We start from the raw sequence: 20,805 nt of genomic DNA, 5'->3' as shown, positions 1-20,805 counted from the left end.
GGTTGTAGCATCATACTGTGGGGATGTTTTTCAGAGYCAGGGACTGGGAGACTAATCAGGATTGAGGGATAGATTAATGGAGCAAAGTACAGAGAGATCCTTGATGAAAACCTGCTCCAGAGCYCTCAGAACCTCAGACTGGGGCAAAGGTTCACCTTCCAACAGGACAACAACCCTAGGCACACAGCCAAGACAACACAGTGACTTCTGGACAAGTCTCTGAATGTCCTTGAGTGTCCCAGCCAGAGCCCAGACTTGAACCCGATCAAACATCTCTGGAGAGACCTGAAAATAGCTGTGCAGCGATGCTCCCCATCCAACCTGACTGAGCTTGAGAGGATCTGTAGAGAAGAATGGGAGAAACTCCCCAAATACAGCTGTGCCAAGCTTGCAGCGTCATACCCAAGAAGACTCGAGGCTGTAATCACTGTCAAAGGTGCTTCAACAAAGTACTGAGTAAAGGGTCTGAATACTTATGTAAATGTGATATTTCTGTTTTACATGTTTTATACATTTGCAAACATTCCTAAAAACCTGTTTTTGCTTTGTCATTATAGGGTATTGTGTGTACAGTTATTAAGAAAAAAAACTATTTCATAAAATGTAGAATAAGGCTGTAACATAACAACATGTAGAAAAAGTCAAGGGTCTGAATACTTTCCGAATGCACTGTATTTGCTAGCACCTGATAGAGGCAAAATGACATTTAGCAGGAGCAGCATGTTTGGGATCTGGGTGGGAATAAAATCAAGAGACACCTTTACTCAATCAGTGTAGCAAACACATAAGGCATATCCTTATGATATGATATGGTTACTTGTAATATAGTGCAGCTGAGGGTTACATTTGAGGCAATATTGCATCATGACAGTATGATAAATATCCGCAGCTCCTATTCTCTCCAACGAGGTGACATCATCAAAAACAAACTTCTTCAGAGACTTAATCCACAATGAAGTAATCTGCCGCTCRCCATTAGGAAAATAAATCCAAGATCTGAAATCTCTTCTTGGGAAGTTACTTTGGAATTTTTGTGACATTACGAAACCTTTCGTTTTGACTAAATAATATTTGATGTCTGTCCAAACTACTTTCTTGAAGTAACCAGACACAAGATTGATGTAGGACCTGTCTGATAGTTCTTGTGAACATGTGCATCGTGTGCTCACTCGCAAACAAACAAACACACACACACAAACCCCAGCAGGATGTCTGGCATTCCCTGAACAACACATGGGAGTGGCGGTGCACAGCACATTAGACAGGTTGAGGCATCTTTAACAGGCCAGGCCTAAAACATGCAGTGACACACTGATGCTGCTGTTCATTTCTCAATTTAGTCTTTATAAAAATAAAATGCATTCAATCAAATCAAATAAATTCAATAAACCCAGTTCAAGTTATTCAAATCTACAGTTCAAGTACAGCTGTCACTCCTGACCACGTATTACTGATCTATATGCCTCTTTCTGTTGTTGTTACGATTTAAAGCGTGCTCATTCAGCCATTTCTTAAAACTCACCAAATCCATTTCCTCTTCCTCTGACTGCTCTCAACAGAAGAGAAGAAGAGGCAGGGTTACAAGAGAAGGTCAGGATGGCTTCTACAGTCACCCTTTTGAAATCCAAAGTCCTAATTGCCTGATTGTATTCCACAACTAAAAGTCATCTAGACGTGCCTGACCTCTAGACTTACAAATTCACTCTGTCCTCTGCTATTCATGTTACCTTGTGAAACCCTCTTTGTCAAATGCAATGTCAATCAATTTCTTTGTGGACTCATGAACTTCCCTGAAATACTTTGGATAGAAGAGTCTGCTAAATGACCATGTTATAACACTTTAGCATTGTGTTTGTGACCATTTCAGAGTTTGACCTATGATTTTGGATCCACCACTATTCGCTACTCAGAAGGTTAATGATGTAAAACCAAAATGGATAAACTCTAAGGGGAAGAGTTTAAGTCAGCAAACACACTTTGACTTGGACTTAACCTCACATTGAATAAGTTCTTAACCTCGCATCAATACATAACTATGTCAATCTAATTACTTCATCAATCCTGAGGCTCAAACGTGACTCATTTGGAAGGCTCTCCACTTTCAAATAAACTGTGTTCAAGAAACTAAAACTGACTAGTTAGGTCAACTCAATGAAAAACTGTAAAGTAACAACATCATTGTAGCTCATGTAAAGTAGTCAACGAGGTACCAGTCAATGTAATATATTGATACAGTACTACTAAGCCTGCATATTGTGCATTTTTTGTTCACCTAGGGATTACTGGGGTCTCTCTGTATCTGAGGCCTACTGTTCTGCTACACAAGAAACTAACTGGAAGCCCCTCTTCCAACTTCCCTGTGCCCTGGCCAGGACTGTCTTAATACCACACTCAATCAATAGCATCAGGAAGACACGACAAGGGCGACAAGATATTATCTGGCTCACACTGGGCCCCTGATTAAGCCTTCATCCCCACTCTGTCACACTGAGATGTGATTAATTTAATACCATTATGGCCTAATGACAGGCTGTCTGCAGACCTGCCAGCCCCCAAAGCCTTAACCTATCTGGAATGTTGCGTTTACACTGACAGAGCAGAGCAGGCCCTCCCTTTCGTCTCAATACTACTGGCACATTCAGGACTTCTAAATTCTCTCTGTCTGAACCATTCTACCAGTTAGATCTAAAATAATGCTTTGTCTTTGTGACGTATGGAGCTCTACCACTTCCAGATGCTGGCATGGTAACAGTACCATACACATGTTGATCCCCTGCTCCAGGCTGGTGGATGGATCAGGGTGCCCACGCCACGGGCACCCCTGATCCAAACAACGCCTCTGTGTCTTGGAGGAACTCCCGTTGCTGAGAGCTCCAGCAACATGCAGGTTGGAAAGAGTCTATTACTGGCCAATTTCTGAACACTTTTTTTCCTCTTTCTCTTTCTTCTCATTTAGATTGATGAGACAGTCTAGTGCAGCCTCCGGTGCMCTGCACCTTCATTATAATAATTAGAGAGGGCCTATCATTTCAATATGAATAATTGAGTGACTGGGCCTCAGAAATATAGACCAACTAGCTATAGTGCTGTTTGTGTTCTTGGCACTGTCCAGAATCTTGCTCCTGTAGGTAATCAAATAAAAATGCAGCATGAGAACGAATGCCACTTGCTGATTGCTGTTGATGGAAGTGAATCTAAGCTGCACGTAAACCAGTCCCACCAGGAAGAAAGGGGTCCTCAGACAGCACTGATATCCTCAGGACATTGTCTCCTGCGCCAAAACATTACCAGCATGGCACGCTATACCACAATGATACCGTCACGATCCTGTGTAGGGAAAATAAAACTCCCTCTGTTGCACACATGTGAGGGGAAAGGAGAATGCTTCTAAGCCAGAATCTGAGCCAGCCCTAGGACTGAGAGATACATAGTGTTCCTACAGTCTGCTCATGTGCAGTGAGGAGTGGGGACTGTAGGCTACTCACCAGTGGGGGCATCATGCCTTTGCTGGACGGGGGGATCACCACTCTCAGGTCTGGCTTGCGATTTCCCATCCCCATGTTCACTCCAGGGGGCGGTGGAGACTTGGTGGGCATGACTTTCCCCAGGCCGTTCCCGCTGGGTGTGCCCAGGAGTCCCGGAGAGCCCCTGGAGTTGACAAAGCCACTCCCTGGAGACACACAGAGACAAACGCCATCACGGGACTGTGAGCCACCACAACAACAGGCATCTGCCAAATCTCCAACCATTTAAAGCTGCATAGCTTGCCACGGCACGCAACGTTAAGTGTTCCCAACCCTCTGGGAAGTTTTAATAGACTCTGATAATTATCCTGCACATTTACCAAAATAAAATGTCCATTTCAGAATTGATGAGCCTTTCATTCTTGCTGTGAGTGACGATATCAAAGTCAACTCCTTGTATCCTGGGATGAGGAGCAATTCACTTAACAAATGTACTGTGACTGCTGTTGAAGGTGGGAATAGCAAGCCATTACAGTTGGGTAAAACACTTTGCTAAAAGATTGTTACTTTTTTTAAAGTGACAATATGGGAATACTATGTCTGGCTACACAAAACTATGTACTCATAGTACTGTATTCGTGGTACTATATACATTTGTGTGAACGAGTCATAAGGCTGGTTTGAGTCATAAGAATGAGTCATAAGGCTGGTTTACCCCCCACCCAGAGTCATTTCCTGTGGCAGCAGCTCTAAAACAAAGTGAAAGAAAGCACAGGGCAATGACACCATCTCAGAGCTGATCAGGAGAAGGACCATTACAATGCATGTCACACCATGCATATATGGAATGGAACTGATGTGAGGTATATATGCAATGAAATCAATGAAATGCTATGGTATCAACGTGAGAGTATAAGCACATTCAATAGCAGTTTCTAACTTGTTTTGATCCATTATTCAGCTTTTTTTTTTAAGATTACAGATAGTAAACATATATATTTGAAACAGAGGGATGAAAGAATCTATGCTATCTATTATTTCATCAACAGATCAGTGACACACTTCAACAAGTAACTGAGTACTCCATTGTGTTGTATTGAGCCTAGTGAAACACAAGCCAGCTGCAGAATAAGCAGGACCTCGCTCTGTGAAATAATGGAACAATCACCTCTCTAGCTACAGATAAGAAACACCACAATACATGGCCAAATAAACAGTTATGAGACATACAATGGTATCTCACAGCTGAATCAACAGCATACGCAATGCAAACTACTATAGCTCCCAGCACTCGCTTTCATCTTATACTGGAAGTGACTGCTGCAAAATCCAAGGTGCACGCATATAATTAGCCATGTAAATGACCCAAACCCTAAAAATAGCAGACACTGCTATTGCTTATGGCAAAACATCCAATACGTTAACATAAGCATAGGTTCATTGGAGGACGAGTACCATCTGGGTCAACAACCATTGCAAAGAAAGTATCTTCACTATCGGAAATTTGATAAGTCAGTGCAAATCAGAATTCTTTATTTCTAAGAAAGATAAATTATTTTCTGAAAGGCAAACTCTGGTTGTGGATTTCCACACAGAGGTTTCTTCTCTTCTCGGCTCTACTCAGAAACCATTGTGGGAGTGYGCGGGCAAATCGAGTGAGGCAATATCTGGGCTGGAGTTTGGGAGGGGGAGGGTCCTATCTTGCTTGATATGACTGTAAAAGGTGCAGCAACACAGCTCTCTGATAATGATCAGAGGCTATGACATCATCGTAAACGTGGATGTGTAGGCAGTAACTAGGGCCTAACGGACGAGAAACATGCTCCTTGAAGCTAATTTGACATGGACTAAAGCCAGTTGTGCACAAAAGCAGCATGCAGAATAACTGTAGTGTACATTGGTACAGATGACCATGCCTAAAAATTGCTGATGAAGAAAATACTTAAATGTAATTAGTGCCAGCATCCCTTTTAGACCTTTAAATGGTTTCTAAATGGGGCACTGTTACAAGACAGAAACAACTATTTTTACCTCACAGTTAATTTTAAAATGAGAAAATGATCACAAGAGGGGAGCCAAGCCTTTTGGCAGAAACATATTTGTGGATTTGTTTTCTGAACCAGAATGGTTCTTCTGCCATCAAATCCTCAGTGAATGACCCCAGGACATGTACAATTATGTTTAGTTTCTGTTTGGGTAAATAAATATACTTTTTGTTGTAAGTAATTAACACCGCCCACTGTGGGAGCAAAGTTACATAAGAGGTTGTCTGTACCACTCAAACATTTAGCTTTCATTTGAACGTAAGACAAAATAAACTTGTGCTTTCACTAGAATGAACCGTAGAGCAAGTGAGGCAGATCTGACCAGACCTGACTGTCATTAAGCAAACACCAGAGGAACATGAGTCTCAGTGAGGGAAGAGAATACACATTAATGAGAAAAGATTAATGGGTGTGAATCAAGAGCCTCTAATAGATTAAGTGGAAAGGAGAGCAAATTATAATTAATGAGCCTGGACAAAAACTCTTTAGCGGGTGCTCTGGTATTGATTTGACTCAGGAAACAGAGAGCAGGGCCACAGTATGTGACAGATTACAGTACAGTCACTCACTCGGTAGTTGTTCCAAGAACGCCAATCCATATTTCACTTGGAGGTCCCCTTAACATAAAACAAATACAGTTTAGAATGCTTTTTAAAGGAAAAAACATACACATTGGAAGTGGTAATCTTAAATAGCCCCCCTTTGCCTTGATGACAGCTTTGCACTCTCTTGGCATTCTCTCGGCCAGCTTCATGAGGTAGTCACCTGGAATGCAATTCAACTAACAGGTATGACTTCTTAAAAGTTAATTTGTGGAATTTCTTTCCTTCTTAATGCATTTGAGCCAATCAGTTTTGTTGTAACAAGGTAGGGGGGTATACAGAACATAGCCCTATTTGGTAAAAGACCAAGTCCATATTATGGCAAGAACAGCTCAAATAATCAAAGAGAAACGACAGTACATCATTACTTTAAGACATGAAGGTCAGTCAATACGGGAAATTTCAAGAAAGTTTCTTCAAGTGCAGTCGCAAAAACCATCAAGCGCTATGATAAAACTGTACAGTCATAAGGACCGCCACAGGYATGATCCAGAGTTACCTCTGCTGCAGAGGATAAGTTCATTAGAGCCTCAGAAATTGCAGCCCAAATAAATGCTTCACAGAGTTCAAGTAACAGACACATATCAACATCAACTGTTCAGTTGAACATCAACTGTTCAGACACCAATAAGAAGAAGAGACTTACTTGGGCCAAGAAACACGAGCAATGGACATTAGACTAGTGGAAATGTGTCCTTTGGTCTGGAGTTCAAATTGGAGATTTTTGGTTCCAACTGCCTTGTTTTTTTGAGATGCAGTGTGGGTGAACGGATGATCTCCGCATGTGTATATCCCACCATGAAGCATGGAGGAGGAGGTTATGGTGTGGTGTGGGGGTGCTTTGCTCGTGACACTGTCAGTGATTTATTTAGAATTCAAGGCACACTTAACCAGCATGGCTATCACAGCATTCTGCAGCAATACGCCATCCCACCTGGTTTGGGCTTAGTGGGACTATCATTTGTTATTCAACAGGACAATGACCCAACACACCTCCAGGCTGTGTAAGGGCTATTTTACCAAGAATGAGAGTGATGGCGTTCCACATCAGATGACCTGGCCTCCATAACCCCCAAACCTCAATCAAATTGAGATGGTTTGGGATGAGTCGGGCCGCAAAGCAGCCAATAAGTGCTCAGCATATGACGGAACTCCTTCAAGACTGTTGGAAAAGTATTCCAGGTGAAGCTGGTTGAGAGAATGTCAAGAGTGTGCAAAGCTGTCATCAAGGCAAAAGGTGGCAATTTGAAGAATCTCAAATATAAAAAATATTTTGATTTGTTTTTGGCTACTACATAATTCCATATGTGTTATTTCATAGTTTTGATGCCTTCACTATTATTCTACAATGTAGAAAATAGCAAAAATAAAGAAAAACCCTTGAATTAGTAGGTGTTCTAAAATGTTTGACCGGTAGTGTATACAGTTGAAGTCCGAAGTTTACATACACCTTAGCCAAATACATTTAAACTCAGTTTTTCACAATTCCTGACATTTAATCCTAGTAAAAATGCCCTATCTTAGGTCAGTTAGGATCACCACTTTATTTTAAGAATGTGAAATGTCAGAATAATAGTAGAGAGAATGATTTATTTCAGCTTTTATTTATTTCATCACATTCCCAGTGGGTCAGAAGTTTACATACACTCAATTAGTATTTGGTAGCATTGCCTTTAAATTGTTTAACTTGGCTCAAACGTTTCGGGTAGCCTTCCACAAGCTTCCCACAATAAGTTGGGTGAATTTTGGCCCATTCTCCTGACAGAGCTGGTGTAACTGAGTCAGGTTTGTAGGCCTCCTTGCTGGCACACACTTTTTCAGTTCTGCCTACAAATTTTCTATAGGATTGAGGTCAGGGCTTTGTGATGGCCACTCCAATACCTTGACTTTGTGTTCCTTAAGCCATTTTGCCCACCTTTGGAAGTATGCTTGGGTCATTGTCCATTTGGAAGACCCATTTGCGCCCAAGCTTTAACTTCCTGACTGATGTCTTGAGATATTGCTTCAATATATCCACATCATTTTTCTTCCTCATGATGCCATCTATTTTGTGAAGTGCACCAGTCACTCCTGCAGCAAAGCACCCCCACCAACATGATGCTGCCACCCCCGTGCTTCACGGTTGGGATGGTGTTCTTCGGCTTGCAAGCCTCCCCCTTTTTCCTCCAAACATATCGATGGTCATATTGACCAAACAGTTATATTTTTGTTTCATCAGACCAGAGGACATTTTTTCAAACTTTGTCTCCATGTGCAGTTGCAAACCGTAGTCTGGTTTTCATGGCGGTTTTGGAGCAGTGGCTTCTTCCTTACTGAGCGGCTTTCAGGTTATGTCGATATAGTACTCGTTTTACTGTGGATATAGATACCTTTGTACCTGTTTCCTCCAGCATCTTCACAATGTCCTTTGCTGTTGTTCTGGGATTGATTTGCACTTTTGGCACCAAAGTACATTCATCTCTAGGAGACAGAATGTGTTTCCTTCCTGAGCGGTATGACGGCTGCGTGGTCCCATGGTGTTTATACTTGCGTACTATTGTTTGTACAGATGAACGTGGTACCTTCAGGTGTTTGGAAATTGCTCTCAAGATGAACCAGACTTGTGGTGGTCTACAATTTTTGAGGTCCTGGCTGATTTCTTTTGATTTCCCATGATGTCAAGCAAGAGGCACTGAGTTTGAAGGTAGGCCTTGAAATACATCCACACGTACACCTCCAATTGACTCAAAGATATCAATTGCCTTTCAGAAGCTTCTAAAGCCATGAGATAATTTTCTGGAATTTTCCAAGCTGTTTAAAGGCACAAAGTCAACTTAGTGTGTGTAAACTTCTGACCCACTGGAATTGTGATACAGTGAATTATAAGTTAAATAATCTGTCTGTAAACAATTGTTGGAAAAATGAATTGTGTCATGCACAAAGTAGATGTCCTAACCGACTTGCCAAAACTATAGTTTGTTAACAAGAAATTTGTGGAGTGGTTGAAAAACGAGTTTTAATGACTCCAACCTAAGTGTATGTAAACTTCCGACTTCAACTGTATATATCACAGTTGCTTTAATTACATCCATATCATATATGRTTGAGCAAAGCATGAGAAGTTCATATTCTTGTGAGACAAGGTCTAGGTATTTGAACGAGAGCCAATACAGATGGCTCATTCCAGACAGAYCAATTTAAAATTAATTTCTATCAAAAACCTCTCTATGAAAATATGTACATAATATATATTTAAAAATAGCTAGAACAATTTGCCTGCAAAACCAAAATACTGTACTTTGTGAGTGAATATTCAGACCCTGACTCGCCTTTTGTCATGGTCACCAAGACCCAGGCTACTTTATGGAGCCCCCCCCGGGGCTCAAACATAATCTCAGTCCAATCTCCTTATCTATCATGATTCATGTCTGCAGAGCACTGGGACTGAGCCACTGCGAGACCTCTCCAGGAGGAATATTGGAGCCCTTTTCCCCCCTTATTTAAACACTGGCTTTTGTGCTCCTCATGTGCTCGATTACCCTCTCTGCCGAGCATCATTTACCCAAGTTAAACACTGTGTACATTTAGCACTGCCTGTAATGTTCTAAGGGTGAAATGAATGTATGAAAATAGAAAATCCCATTGTGGCTTAACGTAAGATGTGGTGCATTAACAGAAACACACTTTCATGTTTTTGTTTTAATATTATTATGTTCTCGGATTGAAAACAGGCTCATGTTCATTCTGAATCAATACATACTCAATTCCAATCAAATGACAAAGACCTCTAATGTATTTCCTTCACACTGCTGCAGAAAGGAAACTATGACAACGGCTCCAAAAAGCTACAGCTTTCCAGCTGCAGTACTTATGCTTCCACAATGTGGAAGAGAGAAATGCTAAGGTGCAATGAGATGTCATGTCCATGGACAAAATGATTATTTTGCACTTTGTCTGTGCATGTCAATATTAAGAGAGGTTTCTTTCCAAGGACAAGAGCTGGCATGACAGGTAGGATTAGTGTTCGGATCAGGGCCACCATTCCCGAGGCTTAATCATTGATCCTGAGCATTTCCCAGGACATTCTCCATGCTTGTAAGCTCTTCTTAGTAGAGATATCAAGCCACACCACCGAGGGAGAAAAGAGAGCAACCAGTACAAGACAGGAGCATTCCGTCTGCTTTGTCCAAAAGGCCTCTCTTCTCCCAATAGCTGCAGCTTGTGAAAAATCTGAGCTATGTAAGAAATGGCCATCTGACAGCAGCATTGAAGAGAGAGGTTTCTCTCCCAAGCAGTCTGTCTCTGCTGTTCCACCCAGTTTGGTACATACAACCCCACAACCTTAACGCTTACCCAGCACAGGGTCAGGGCTCCGAGCACTGCCAAAGACCAAATACAGACAGACCAAACATTTCACACAGCACTGACTCAGAGTATTCAATCACCTCACCAACCTCTGACTCAAACTTATACCCAGCATGTCTAGGCTTCTGTCACGATTCAGGACAGAATTACATTTAAGATCTATAGCTTTAAAGGGATACTTCGGGATTTTGGCAATGAACCCCTCTATCTACTTCCCCAGAGTCAGATGAATTCATGGATACCATTTGTATGTCTCTGCATCCTGTTGGAAGGAAGTTAGAGGTAGTTTCGCAAGCTGACGCTAACTAGCGTTGGTTACCATAGACTTCCAGTCATTGCGCTAACGCTAGTTAGCAATTCCGCTAATGATAATAAGAAACTTCCTTCAAACTCCACAGAGAGACATAAAAATGGTATCCACAAGATCATCTGGCAAAGTAGATAAAGGGCTTACATTTTTGTTTTTTTACCCCTTTTTCTCCACAATTTCGTGATATTCAATTGGTAGTTTACAGTCTTGTCCCAACTTCACTTCGGACTCGGGAGAGGCAAAGATCGAAAGCCATGCGTCCTCCGAAACACGACCCTGCCAGGCCGCACTGCTACTAGCTTAACCCAGAAGCCAGCCGCACCAATGTGTCGGAGGAAACACCGTCCAGCTGGCAACCAGCCACAAGAAGTCGCAAGAGAGTGATGGGACAAGGAAATCCCGGCCGGCCAAACCCTTCCCTAACCTGGACAATTGTGCGTCGCCTGCCTGGGATCGAACCCAGGTCTGCAGTGACACCTCAAGTGATGCAAGATTTTTACATTTTTTATTTTACCTTTATTTAACTAGACAAGTCAGTTAAGAACAAAACTTATTTTCAATGATGGCCTAGGAACAGTGGGTTAACTGCCTTGTTCAGGGGATGATCACCGCATGTGTGGTTCCCACCGAGAACCATGGAGGAGGTGTGATGTTGTGGGGGTGCTTTGCTGGTGACAGTCTGTGATTTATTTAGAATTCAAGGCACAAGAAACTCAATTGCATCCTGTAGCTCTAACTCCAAAAAGATCTGGGARACTGTAAAGTCCATGGAGAATAAGAGCTCCTCCTCCCAGCTGCCCACTGCACTGAGGCTAGGAATAACTGTCACCACTGATAAATCCACGATAATCGAGAATTTCAATAAGCATTTCTCTACGGCTGGCCTGGCTATCCCAACCCCGGCCAACAGCTCCGCACCCCCCACAGCTACTTGCCCAAGCCTCCCCAGCTTCTCCTTCYCCCAAATCCATATAGCAGATTTTCTGAAAGAGCTGCAAAACCTGGACCCGTACAAATCAGCTGGGCTAGACAATCTGGACCCTCTCTTTCTAAAATTATCCGCCGTCATTGTTGCAAACCCGATTACTAGTCTGTTCAACCTCTCTTTCATATCGTCCGAGACTCCTAAAGATTGGAAAGCTGCCGTGGTCATCCCCCTCTTCAAAGCGGATGATACTCTAGACCCAAACTGTTACAGACCTATATCCATCCTGCCCTGCCTTTCCAAAGGCTTCGAAAGCCAAGTTAACAAACAGATCACTGACCATTTCGAAAACCACCGTACCTTCTCTGCTGTGCAATCCGGTTTCCGAGCTGTTTATGGGTGCACCTCAGCCACGCTCAAGGTACTAAACGATATCATAACCGCCATCGATAAAAGACAGTACTGTGCAGCCGTCTTCATCGACCTGGCCAAGGCTTTCGYCTCTGTCAATCACCGTATTCTTACAGACTCAACAGCCTTGGTTTCTCAAATGACTGCCTCGCCTGGTTCACCAACTACTTCTCAGATAGAGTTCAGTGTRTCAAATCYGAGGGCCTGTTTTCAGGACCTCTGGCAGTCTCAATGGAGGAACCACAGGGTTCAATACTCGGGCCCACTCTTTTCTCTGTATATATCAACGATGGCGCTCTTGCTGCGGGTGATTCCTTGATACACCTCTACTAAGACAACACCATTCTGGATACATCTGGCCCTTCTTTGGACACTGTGTTAACAAACCTCCAAATGAGCTTCAATGCCATACAACACTCCTTCCGTGGCCTCCAACTGCTCTTAAATGCTAGTAAAACTAAATGCATGCTCTTCTAGCATCACTACTCTGGACGGTTCTGACTTAGAATATGTGGACAACTACAAATACCTAGGTGTCTGGCTAGACTGTAAACTCTCCTTCCAGACTCATATTAAGCATCTACAATCCAAAATGAAATCTAGAATCGGCTTCCTATTTCGCAACAAAGCCTCCTTCACTCACGCTGCCAAACATACCCTTGTAAAACTGACTATCCTACCAATCCTCAACTTCGGCGATGTAATTTACAAAATAGCCTCCAACACTCTACTCAGCAAACTGAATGCATTCTATCACAGTGCAATCCGTTTTGTCACCAAAGCCCCATGTACCACCCACCACTGCGACCTGTATGCACTCGTCGGCTGGCCCTCGCTACATATTCGTTGCCAGACCCACTGGCTCCAGGTCATCTATAAGTCCTTGCTAGGTAAAGCGCCGCCTTATCTCAGCTCACTGGTCACCATAACAACACCCACCCACAGCACGCGCTCCAGCAGGTATATTTCACCGGTCACCGCCAAAGCCAATTCCTCCTTCYGCCGCCTTTCCTTATCGTTCTCTGCTGCCAATGACTGGAACGAATTGCAGAAATTGCTGAAGTTGGAGATTAATATTTCCCTCACTAACTTTAAGCATCGGCTATCTGAGCAGCTTACCGATTGCTGCAGCTGTACACAGCCCATCTGTAAATATCCCATCAAACTACATACCTCATCCCCATATTGTTTTTATTTACTTTTTTTTTGCTCTTTTGCACTCCAGTATTTCTACTTGCACATCACCATCTGCACATCTATCACTCCAGTGTTAATTTGCTAAATTGTAATTACTTCGCTACAATGGCCTATTTATTGCCTTACCTCCTTACTCCATTTGCACACACTGTATATAGATTTTTCTATTGTTATTGACTGTACTTTTGTTTATCCCACGTGTAACTCTGTGTTGTTGTTTTTTGTCGCAATGTGTTGCTTTATCTTGGCCAGGTCGCAGTTGTACATGAGAACTTGTTCTCAACTGGCCTACCTGGTTAAATTAAAGTGAAATATAAAATATATWTTTTTTTTGAGTCTCATAGCAAAGGGTCTGAATACTTTTGTAAATAAGGTATTTCAAAAACATTTCTAAAAACATGTTTTTGCTTAGTCATTATGGGCTATTGTGTGTATATTGATGAGGAAATTGTTTTTTAAAATCAATTTCAGAGTAACAAAATGTGGAAAAAGTCAAGTGGTCTGTCTCTAGTATTCAGTGCATTTGGAATGTATTCAGATCCCTTGTCTTTTTCCATATTTTGTTACGTGACAGCCATATTCTAAAATTGATTAAATAAAACAATTTCCTCATTAATCTACACACAATACCCCATAATGACAAAGCAAAAACAGAAATAGRTTATTTACATAAGTATTCAGGCCCTTTGCTATGAGACTCAACATTGAGCTCAGGTGCATCCTGTTTCCATTGATCATCCTTGAGATGTTTCTACAACTTGATTGGAGTCCACCTGTGCTATATTAAATTCATTGGACATTTTTTGGAAAGGCACACACCTGTGTATAAATAAGGTCCCAGAGTTGACAGTGCATGTCAGAGCAAAAACCAAGCCATGAGGTCAAAGAAATTGTCCGTAAAGCTCCGAAACAGGATTGTGTTGAGGCACAGATCTAGCAAAGGGTACCAACATTTTTTCTCAGCATTGAAGGTCCCAAAGAACACAGTGGCCTACATCATTCTTAAATGGAAGAAGTTTGGAACCACCAAGACTCTTCCTAGAGCTGGCCCGCCCGGCCAAACTGAGCAATTGGGGGAGAAGGGCCTTGGTCAGGGAGGTGACCAAGAACCCGATGGTCACTCTGACAGAGCTCCAGAGTTTCTCTGTGGAGATGGGAGAACCTTCTAGAAGGACAACCATCTCTGCAGCACCACTAATCAGGCCTTTATGGTAGAGTGGCCAGACAGAAGCCACTCCTCAGTAAAAGGCACATGACAGCCCACTTGGAGTTTGCCAAAAGGCACCTAAAGGACTCTCAGACCATGAGAAACAAGATTCTCTGCTCTGATGAAACCAAGATTGAACTCTTTTGCCTGAATGGCAAGCGTCACGTCTGGAGGAAGCCTGGCACCATTCCTACYGTGAAGCATGGTGGTGGCAGCATCATACWGTMGYGATGTTTTTCAGCGGCAGGGACTGGGAGACTAGTCAGGCTCGAGGGAAAGATGAACGGAGCAAAGTACAGAGAGATGCTCCAGAGCGCTCAGGACCTCAGACTGGGGCYAAGGTTCACTTTCCAACAGGACAACGACCCTAAGCACACAGCCAAGACAACGCAGGAGTGGCTTCGTGACAAGTCTCTGAATGTCCTTGAGTGGCCCAGCTAGAGCCCGGACCTGAACCCAATCTAACATCACTGGAGAGACGTAAAAATAGCTCTGCAGTGACGCTCCCCATCCAACCTGACAGAGCTTGAGAGGACCTGCAGAGAAGAATGGAAAAAACTCCCTAAATACAGGTGTGTCAAGCTTGTAGCGTCATACCCAAGAAGACTCGAGGCTGTAATCACTGCCAAAGGTGCTTCAACAAAGTACTGAGTAAAGGTTCTGAATACTTATGTAAATGTGATATTTCCGTTTTTATTTTTAATACATTTGCAAACATTTCTAAAAACGTGTTTTTGCTTTGTCATTATGGGGTATTGTATGTAGATTGTTGAGGGAAAAAACTATTGAATACATTTTAGAATAAGGCCYTAACGTAACAAAATGTGGTAAAAGTCAAGGGGTCTGAATACTTTCCGAATGCACTGTATATATATATAAAGCAATATAAAAATCAAAGTTTATTGGTCGCGTACACAGATTTACAGATTGTATCGCAGGTGCTTGTGTTTCTGACTAGGTATTCACTTTCACTTTCCCTAATATTGTATCATATGAGACACAGTGGTCTGCCTGGCAAGGAAAGTGGTTAATGTCCACCTGCCTCTGCCTCTCACAGAGCACATAGCAGCCATGACAGGCTGTCCGGTCATTGTGTACAAAAGACTTAGAGGGATGTCATGGCCGGAATAGCTCCAGGGTTCTGCTGGCCTTGGCATCTTGCAGGCTCTCTCCAGCCATATAAGGGCTGCCTTGTTACTTACTGGGAAAAACAGATGCACCTGTCAATAGGAGGAAGGAAACTGGAGGAGGGATGGTGGTATGGAGGTGTCAGTTTTAAAGGAAAGGTTGTAAAGAGAATCAGCCGCCTCAACACTACCCTTTAGTATGTTAACTCTTTCAGGCACAGACAAGTTCCTAATGAAGGAATAGCCCCTAAGAAAATATAGTGACTGTTGTCATCTCTAAACCCTTAACAAAACATGTTTGGAGCAACACAAAGTGAGCAGTCCATTGAGAACAAGAGACAGTCATGTTCTGTTACTATCCAGAAGGAACAGTTGGATGTGTGACCTTCCTGGTGTCCTTGGTGGTTTGATTGTGTGTTACTATAGCGGCGGGCCAGACATTAACAGCTGTCGCCATTTTCCTCGGGTTACTGTACTCAACCATCTATTCCTCTTCTTTGGAAAAAATTGCAAAATAAAGACCTGTCCCTCTGGTCTTGGAGCCTTGGATGCATCATTACTCCAACATGTCTAGCTGCAGTCTGAATAACATACTGAACACTGTCAGGGTGTTGAGGATAGAAAAGAACATGCTGACATTCTGCTTGGTTGTCTTGCTATACAGTAAGGACAGTGTCCCATCACTCGAACCTGCATATGTGAACTCTTTCAGGAAATTAGCCGTATGTCGCGGATCACTACTTTACAGGAGAGCCATTTGAATGTGAACTTTAAAAAAATGTTATAATCAAAATATGTTTTTGGACAGAAATGCCTTCTCGTACATGTGAACTTTCATGTGCGTTAATAACAAACTTGTATGCCAATCTTTAAATACGAATTACATTTTTAAATTACGAGCCTAGTTGGTTTAGCCACAGAAAAGACACAACCTTCCCGCTAGCTATGATTGGCTGAGATAATGAGTGGGCTGGACATGCCGAGAGATGAGTTTGGATTGGTCTGCCATATAGCACGCTTCTGTCTATTTGAGCTGGTCAGTATGTCTAGGTAATTCTGTCTAACGCACCTTTTTAAAAATGTATCATGTAGTAAAACTGCATAAGTGTTTTGAAATCAGTTGAATTCGAGTATGATAGCTAAGGAGATGGAGAAAACACCTGTCTCCGGATTACATCTTCAAATTAAGGGCAACCATGGCATCCGACAGGAGATCCATCCATGAATGATGTATATSGGTAAGATAGTCTAGCTAGCTACATTTTCAGATATTACACGTTTCTAATTTTGACAGAAAGTAGTTTCATTTAAAGTTAAAGTGTACTGTTAGCTAGCTAGCTAACATTAGCTGGCTGGCTCGCTAGCTAACGTTACGTGTATGATCTAATTATTCATATCTCAGAGCCATTTGCTTGACTAGCTATATCCTAATGTTAGCTAGCTAACATTGAACCTGTTTGGTTCAGTTTGGTGCCTGCAGATTCATGCAGGGTAGTAATGTCATGAGTTGGGATTATGGTTCACTGTTTACCTAGCTAGCTAGCTACATGTCTTAACAAAAGACTCKACTATGCAAGTAACCACTTCGGGTGAGTTCGTAAATTCAGTCTGGTCATCTACTCAGATTTCAGAGCACTCTCGTCTGAGTGTGTCAGAGAGCAGAATAGCTGATGAATGTCCGAACCCTCAAAACCTGTTGAATATCGGCAAAAAAGGATGATTAAATTATTGRCAGCAGCACAGTTACAGTCACCAACGCTCTGGATAACATAACAGCCTAACCAGCTCTGCTAGGGCGAGTAATGTTCAGTGAGCTGTTCCCTCATTTGTGTCTGGAAGTAGATAGCAAGTTAGCTTGGGTGCTTGACGGCTGTTGTTAGTACATCTCCTTAAAGAGATGGGTGGGGATAAAGCTTAAGAGGGTGTGAACGATGGGTGTAGACAAAAAAGGGCTCTCCAATAGTAAAAATCAAATCAAATCAAATACACATTTTATTGGTCACATACACGTGTTTAGCAGATGTTATTGTGGGTGTTTCAAAAGGCTTGTGCTTCCAGTTCCGACAGTGCAGCAATATGTACAGTAACAAGTAGTATCTCASAATTTCACAACAAATACCTAATACACACAAATCTAAGTAAAGGAATGGAATTAAGAATATATGGATGAGCAATGTCAGAGCGGCATAGACTAAATACAGTAGATAGTATAGAGCACAGTATATCCATATGAGATGAGTAATGCAAGATATGTACTATTAAAGTAACATTATTATTACAAATCAGCCAGGCTAGACAATCTGGACCCTCTCTTTCTAAAATTATCTGCCGAAATTTTTGCAACCCCTATTACTAGCCTGTTCAACCTCTCTTTCGTATTGTCTGAGATTCCCATAGATTGGAAAGCTGCCGTGGTCATCCCCCTCTTCAAAGAGGGAGACACTCTAGACCCAAACTGCTACAGACCGATATCTATCCTACCCTGCCTTTCTAAGGTTTTCGAAAGCCAAGTTAACAAACAGATCACCGACCATTTCGAATCCCACCGRACCTTCTCCGCTATGCAATCTGGTTTCAGAGCTGGTCATGGGTGCACCTCAGCCACGCTCAAGGTCCTAAATGATATCAAAACCGCCATCGATAAGAGACATTAATGTGCAGCCCTATTCATCGACCTGGCTAAGGCTTTCGACTCTGCCAATCACAACATTCTTATCGGCAGACTCAACAGCCTTGGTTTCTCAAATGACTGCTTCGCCTGGTTCACCAACTACTTCTCTGATAGAGTTCAGTGTGTCAAATCGGAGGGCCTGTTGTCCGGACCTCTGGCAGTCTCTATGTGGGTGTCACAGGGTTCAATTCTCGGGCCGACTCTTTTCTCTGTATACATCAATGATGTCGCTTTTGCTGCTGGTGATTCTCTGATCCACCTCTACGCAGACGACACCATTCTGTATACCTCTGGCCCTTCTTTAGACACTGTGTTAACTAACCTCCAGATGAGCTTCAATGCCATACAACTCTCCTTCCGTGGCCTCCAACTGCTCTTAAATGCTAGTAAAACTAAATGCATGCTCTTCAACCGATCGCTGCCCGCACCTGCCCGCCCATCCCTCTGACTTAGAATATGTGGACAACTACAAATACCTAGGTGGCTGGTTAGACTGTAAAGTCTCCTTCCAGACTCACATAAGCATCTCCAATCCAAAATTACATCAAGAATCGTCTTCCTATTTCGCAACAAAGCATCCTCCCCTCATGCTGCTAAACAAACCCTCGTAAAACTGACCATCCTACCGATCCTRGACTTCGGCGATGTCATTTACAAAATAGCCTCCAACACTCTACTCAACAAACTGGATGCAGTCTATCACAGTGCCATTAGTTTTGTCACCAAAGCCCCATATACTACCCTCCACTGCGACCTGTATGCTCTCGTTGGCTGGCCCTCGCTTCATACTCGTCGCCAAACCCACTGGCTCCAGGTCATCTACAAGTCTCTGCTAGGTAAAGCCCCACCTTATCTCGGCTCACTGGTCACCATAGCAGCACCCACCCGTAGCACGCGCTCCAGCAGGTATATCTCACTGGTCACCCCCAAAGCCAATTCTTCCTTTGGCCGCCTTTCCTTCCAGTTCTCTGCTGCCAATGACTGGAACGAACTGCAAAAATCACTGAAGCTGGAGACTCCTATCTCCCTCACTAGCTTTAAGCAGCAGCTGTCAGAGCAACTCACAGATCACTGCACCTGTACATAGCCCATCTGTAAATAGCCCATCCAACTACCTCATCCCCATACTGTAGGTATTTATTTATCTTGCTCTTTTGCACCCCAGTATTTCTACTTGCACATTCATCTTCTGCACATCTACCATTCCAGTGTTTAATTGCTATATTGTAATTACTTCGCCACCATGGCCTGTTTATTGCCCTTGCTCCCTTATCCTACCTCATTTGCACACACTGTATATAGACTTTTTCTACTGTATTATTGACTGTATGTTTGTTTATTCCATGTGTAACTCTGTGTTGTTGTATGTGTCGAACTGCTTTGCTTTATCTTGGTCGGGTCGCAGTTGTAAATGAGAACTTGTTCTCAACTAGCCTACCTGGTTAAATAAAGTTGAAATAAAGAAAAAAGAAAAAATGTAAGAGACTAGTGTTCCATTTATTAAAGTGGCCAATGATTTCAAGTCTGTGTATGTAGGCAGCAGCCTCTCTGTGCTAGTGATGGCTATTTAACAGTCTGATGGCCTTGAGATAGAAGCTGTTTTTCAGTCTATCGGTCCCAAATTTGATGCATCTGCACTGACCTCGCRTTCTGGATGACAGCAGGGTGAATAGGCAGTGGCTTGGGTGGTTGGTTTTGATTATCTGTTGGCCTTCCTGTGACATCGGATGCTGTAGGTGTCCTGGAGGGCAAGTAGTTTGCCCCCCGTGAAGCGTTGTGCAGACCGCACCACTCTCTGGAGAGCCCTGCGGTTGTGGGCGGTGCAGTTGCCGTAGCAGGCGATGATACAGGATGCTCTCAACTGTACTTCTGTAAAAGTTTGTGAGGGTTTTAGGTGACACGCCAAATTTCTTCAGCCTCCTGAGGTTGAAGAGGAGCTGTTGCGCCTTCGTCACCACACTGTCTGGGTGGACCATTTCAGTTTGTCAGTGATATATACGCCGAGGAACTTAAAATCTTTCCACCTTCTWCACTGCTGTCCCGTCGATAGGGGGGTGCTCCCTCTGCTGTTTCCTGAAGTCCACGATCATCTCCTTTGTTTTGTTGATGTTGAGTGAGCAGTTATTTTCCTGACACCACACTCCCAGAGCCCTCACCTCCTCCCTGTAGGTTGTCTCGTTATTGTTGGTAATCCAGTCTAATACTGTTGTGTCGTGCATTGTCACGCAGTCATGGATGAACAGGGAGTACAGGAGGGGGCTGAGCACTCACCCTTGTGGGGCCCCAGTGTTGAGGATCAGCAAAGTGGAGATGATGTTTCCTACCATCACCACCTGGGAGCGTCCCGTTAGGAAGTCCAGGACCCAAATGCACAGGGCGGGGTTCAGACCCAGGGCCGCGAGCTTAATGATGAGCTTGGAGGGTACTATGTTGTTGAATGCTGAGCTATAGTCAAAGAACAGCATTCTTACATAGGTTTCCCTCTTGTGCAGATGGCATAGG

At 43.0% G+C, this 20,805-nt stretch overlaps 2 protein-coding genes across 9 annotated transcripts in view; both read right to left on the bottom strand.

Moving 5' to 3' along the window:
* The window catches only part of LOC111962398 (myocyte-specific enhancer factor 2A-like), a 315,332-nt gene that overhangs the window by 5,871 nt on the left and 288,656 nt on the right, over positions 1-20,805 (bottom strand). For 2 of the 7 annotated variants that reach the window (XM_023985464.2, XM_070443040.1), the window contains exons 6-8: positions 6,079-6,126; positions 3,486-3,670; positions 1,523-1,546 (exon numbers count right to left, since the gene is read on the bottom strand). In XM_023985464.2, the coding sequence (XP_023841232.1) occupies positions 1,523-1,546; positions 3,486-3,670; positions 6,079-6,126 (257 nt within the window). The remainder of the gene's footprint in view (positions 1-1,522; positions 1,547-3,485; positions 3,671-6,078; positions 6,127-20,805) is intronic. The other 5 variants (XM_070443043.1, XM_070443044.1, XM_070443045.1 and 2 more) reach the window with 3 other exon arrangements.
* Positions 1-20,805, bottom strand: part of LOC111962396 (multiple C2 and transmembrane domain-containing protein 2) — a 264,113-nt gene that overhangs the window by 58,981 nt on the left and 184,327 nt on the right. The gene's annotated exons all lie outside the window — the stretch shown is intronic.

The sequence above is a fragment of the Salvelinus sp. IW2-2015 genome, linkage group LG4q.1:29 (genome assembly GCF_002910315.2).
Source record: "Salvelinus sp. IW2-2015 linkage group LG4q.1:29, ASM291031v2, whole genome shotgun sequence".
Lineage (NCBI taxonomy): Eukaryota > Metazoa > Chordata > Actinopteri > Salmoniformes > Salmonidae > Salvelinus > Salvelinus sp. IW2-2015.
Note: the sequence above shows the minus strand (reverse complement) of the source record. Positions and strands in the feature narration are given on the sequence as shown.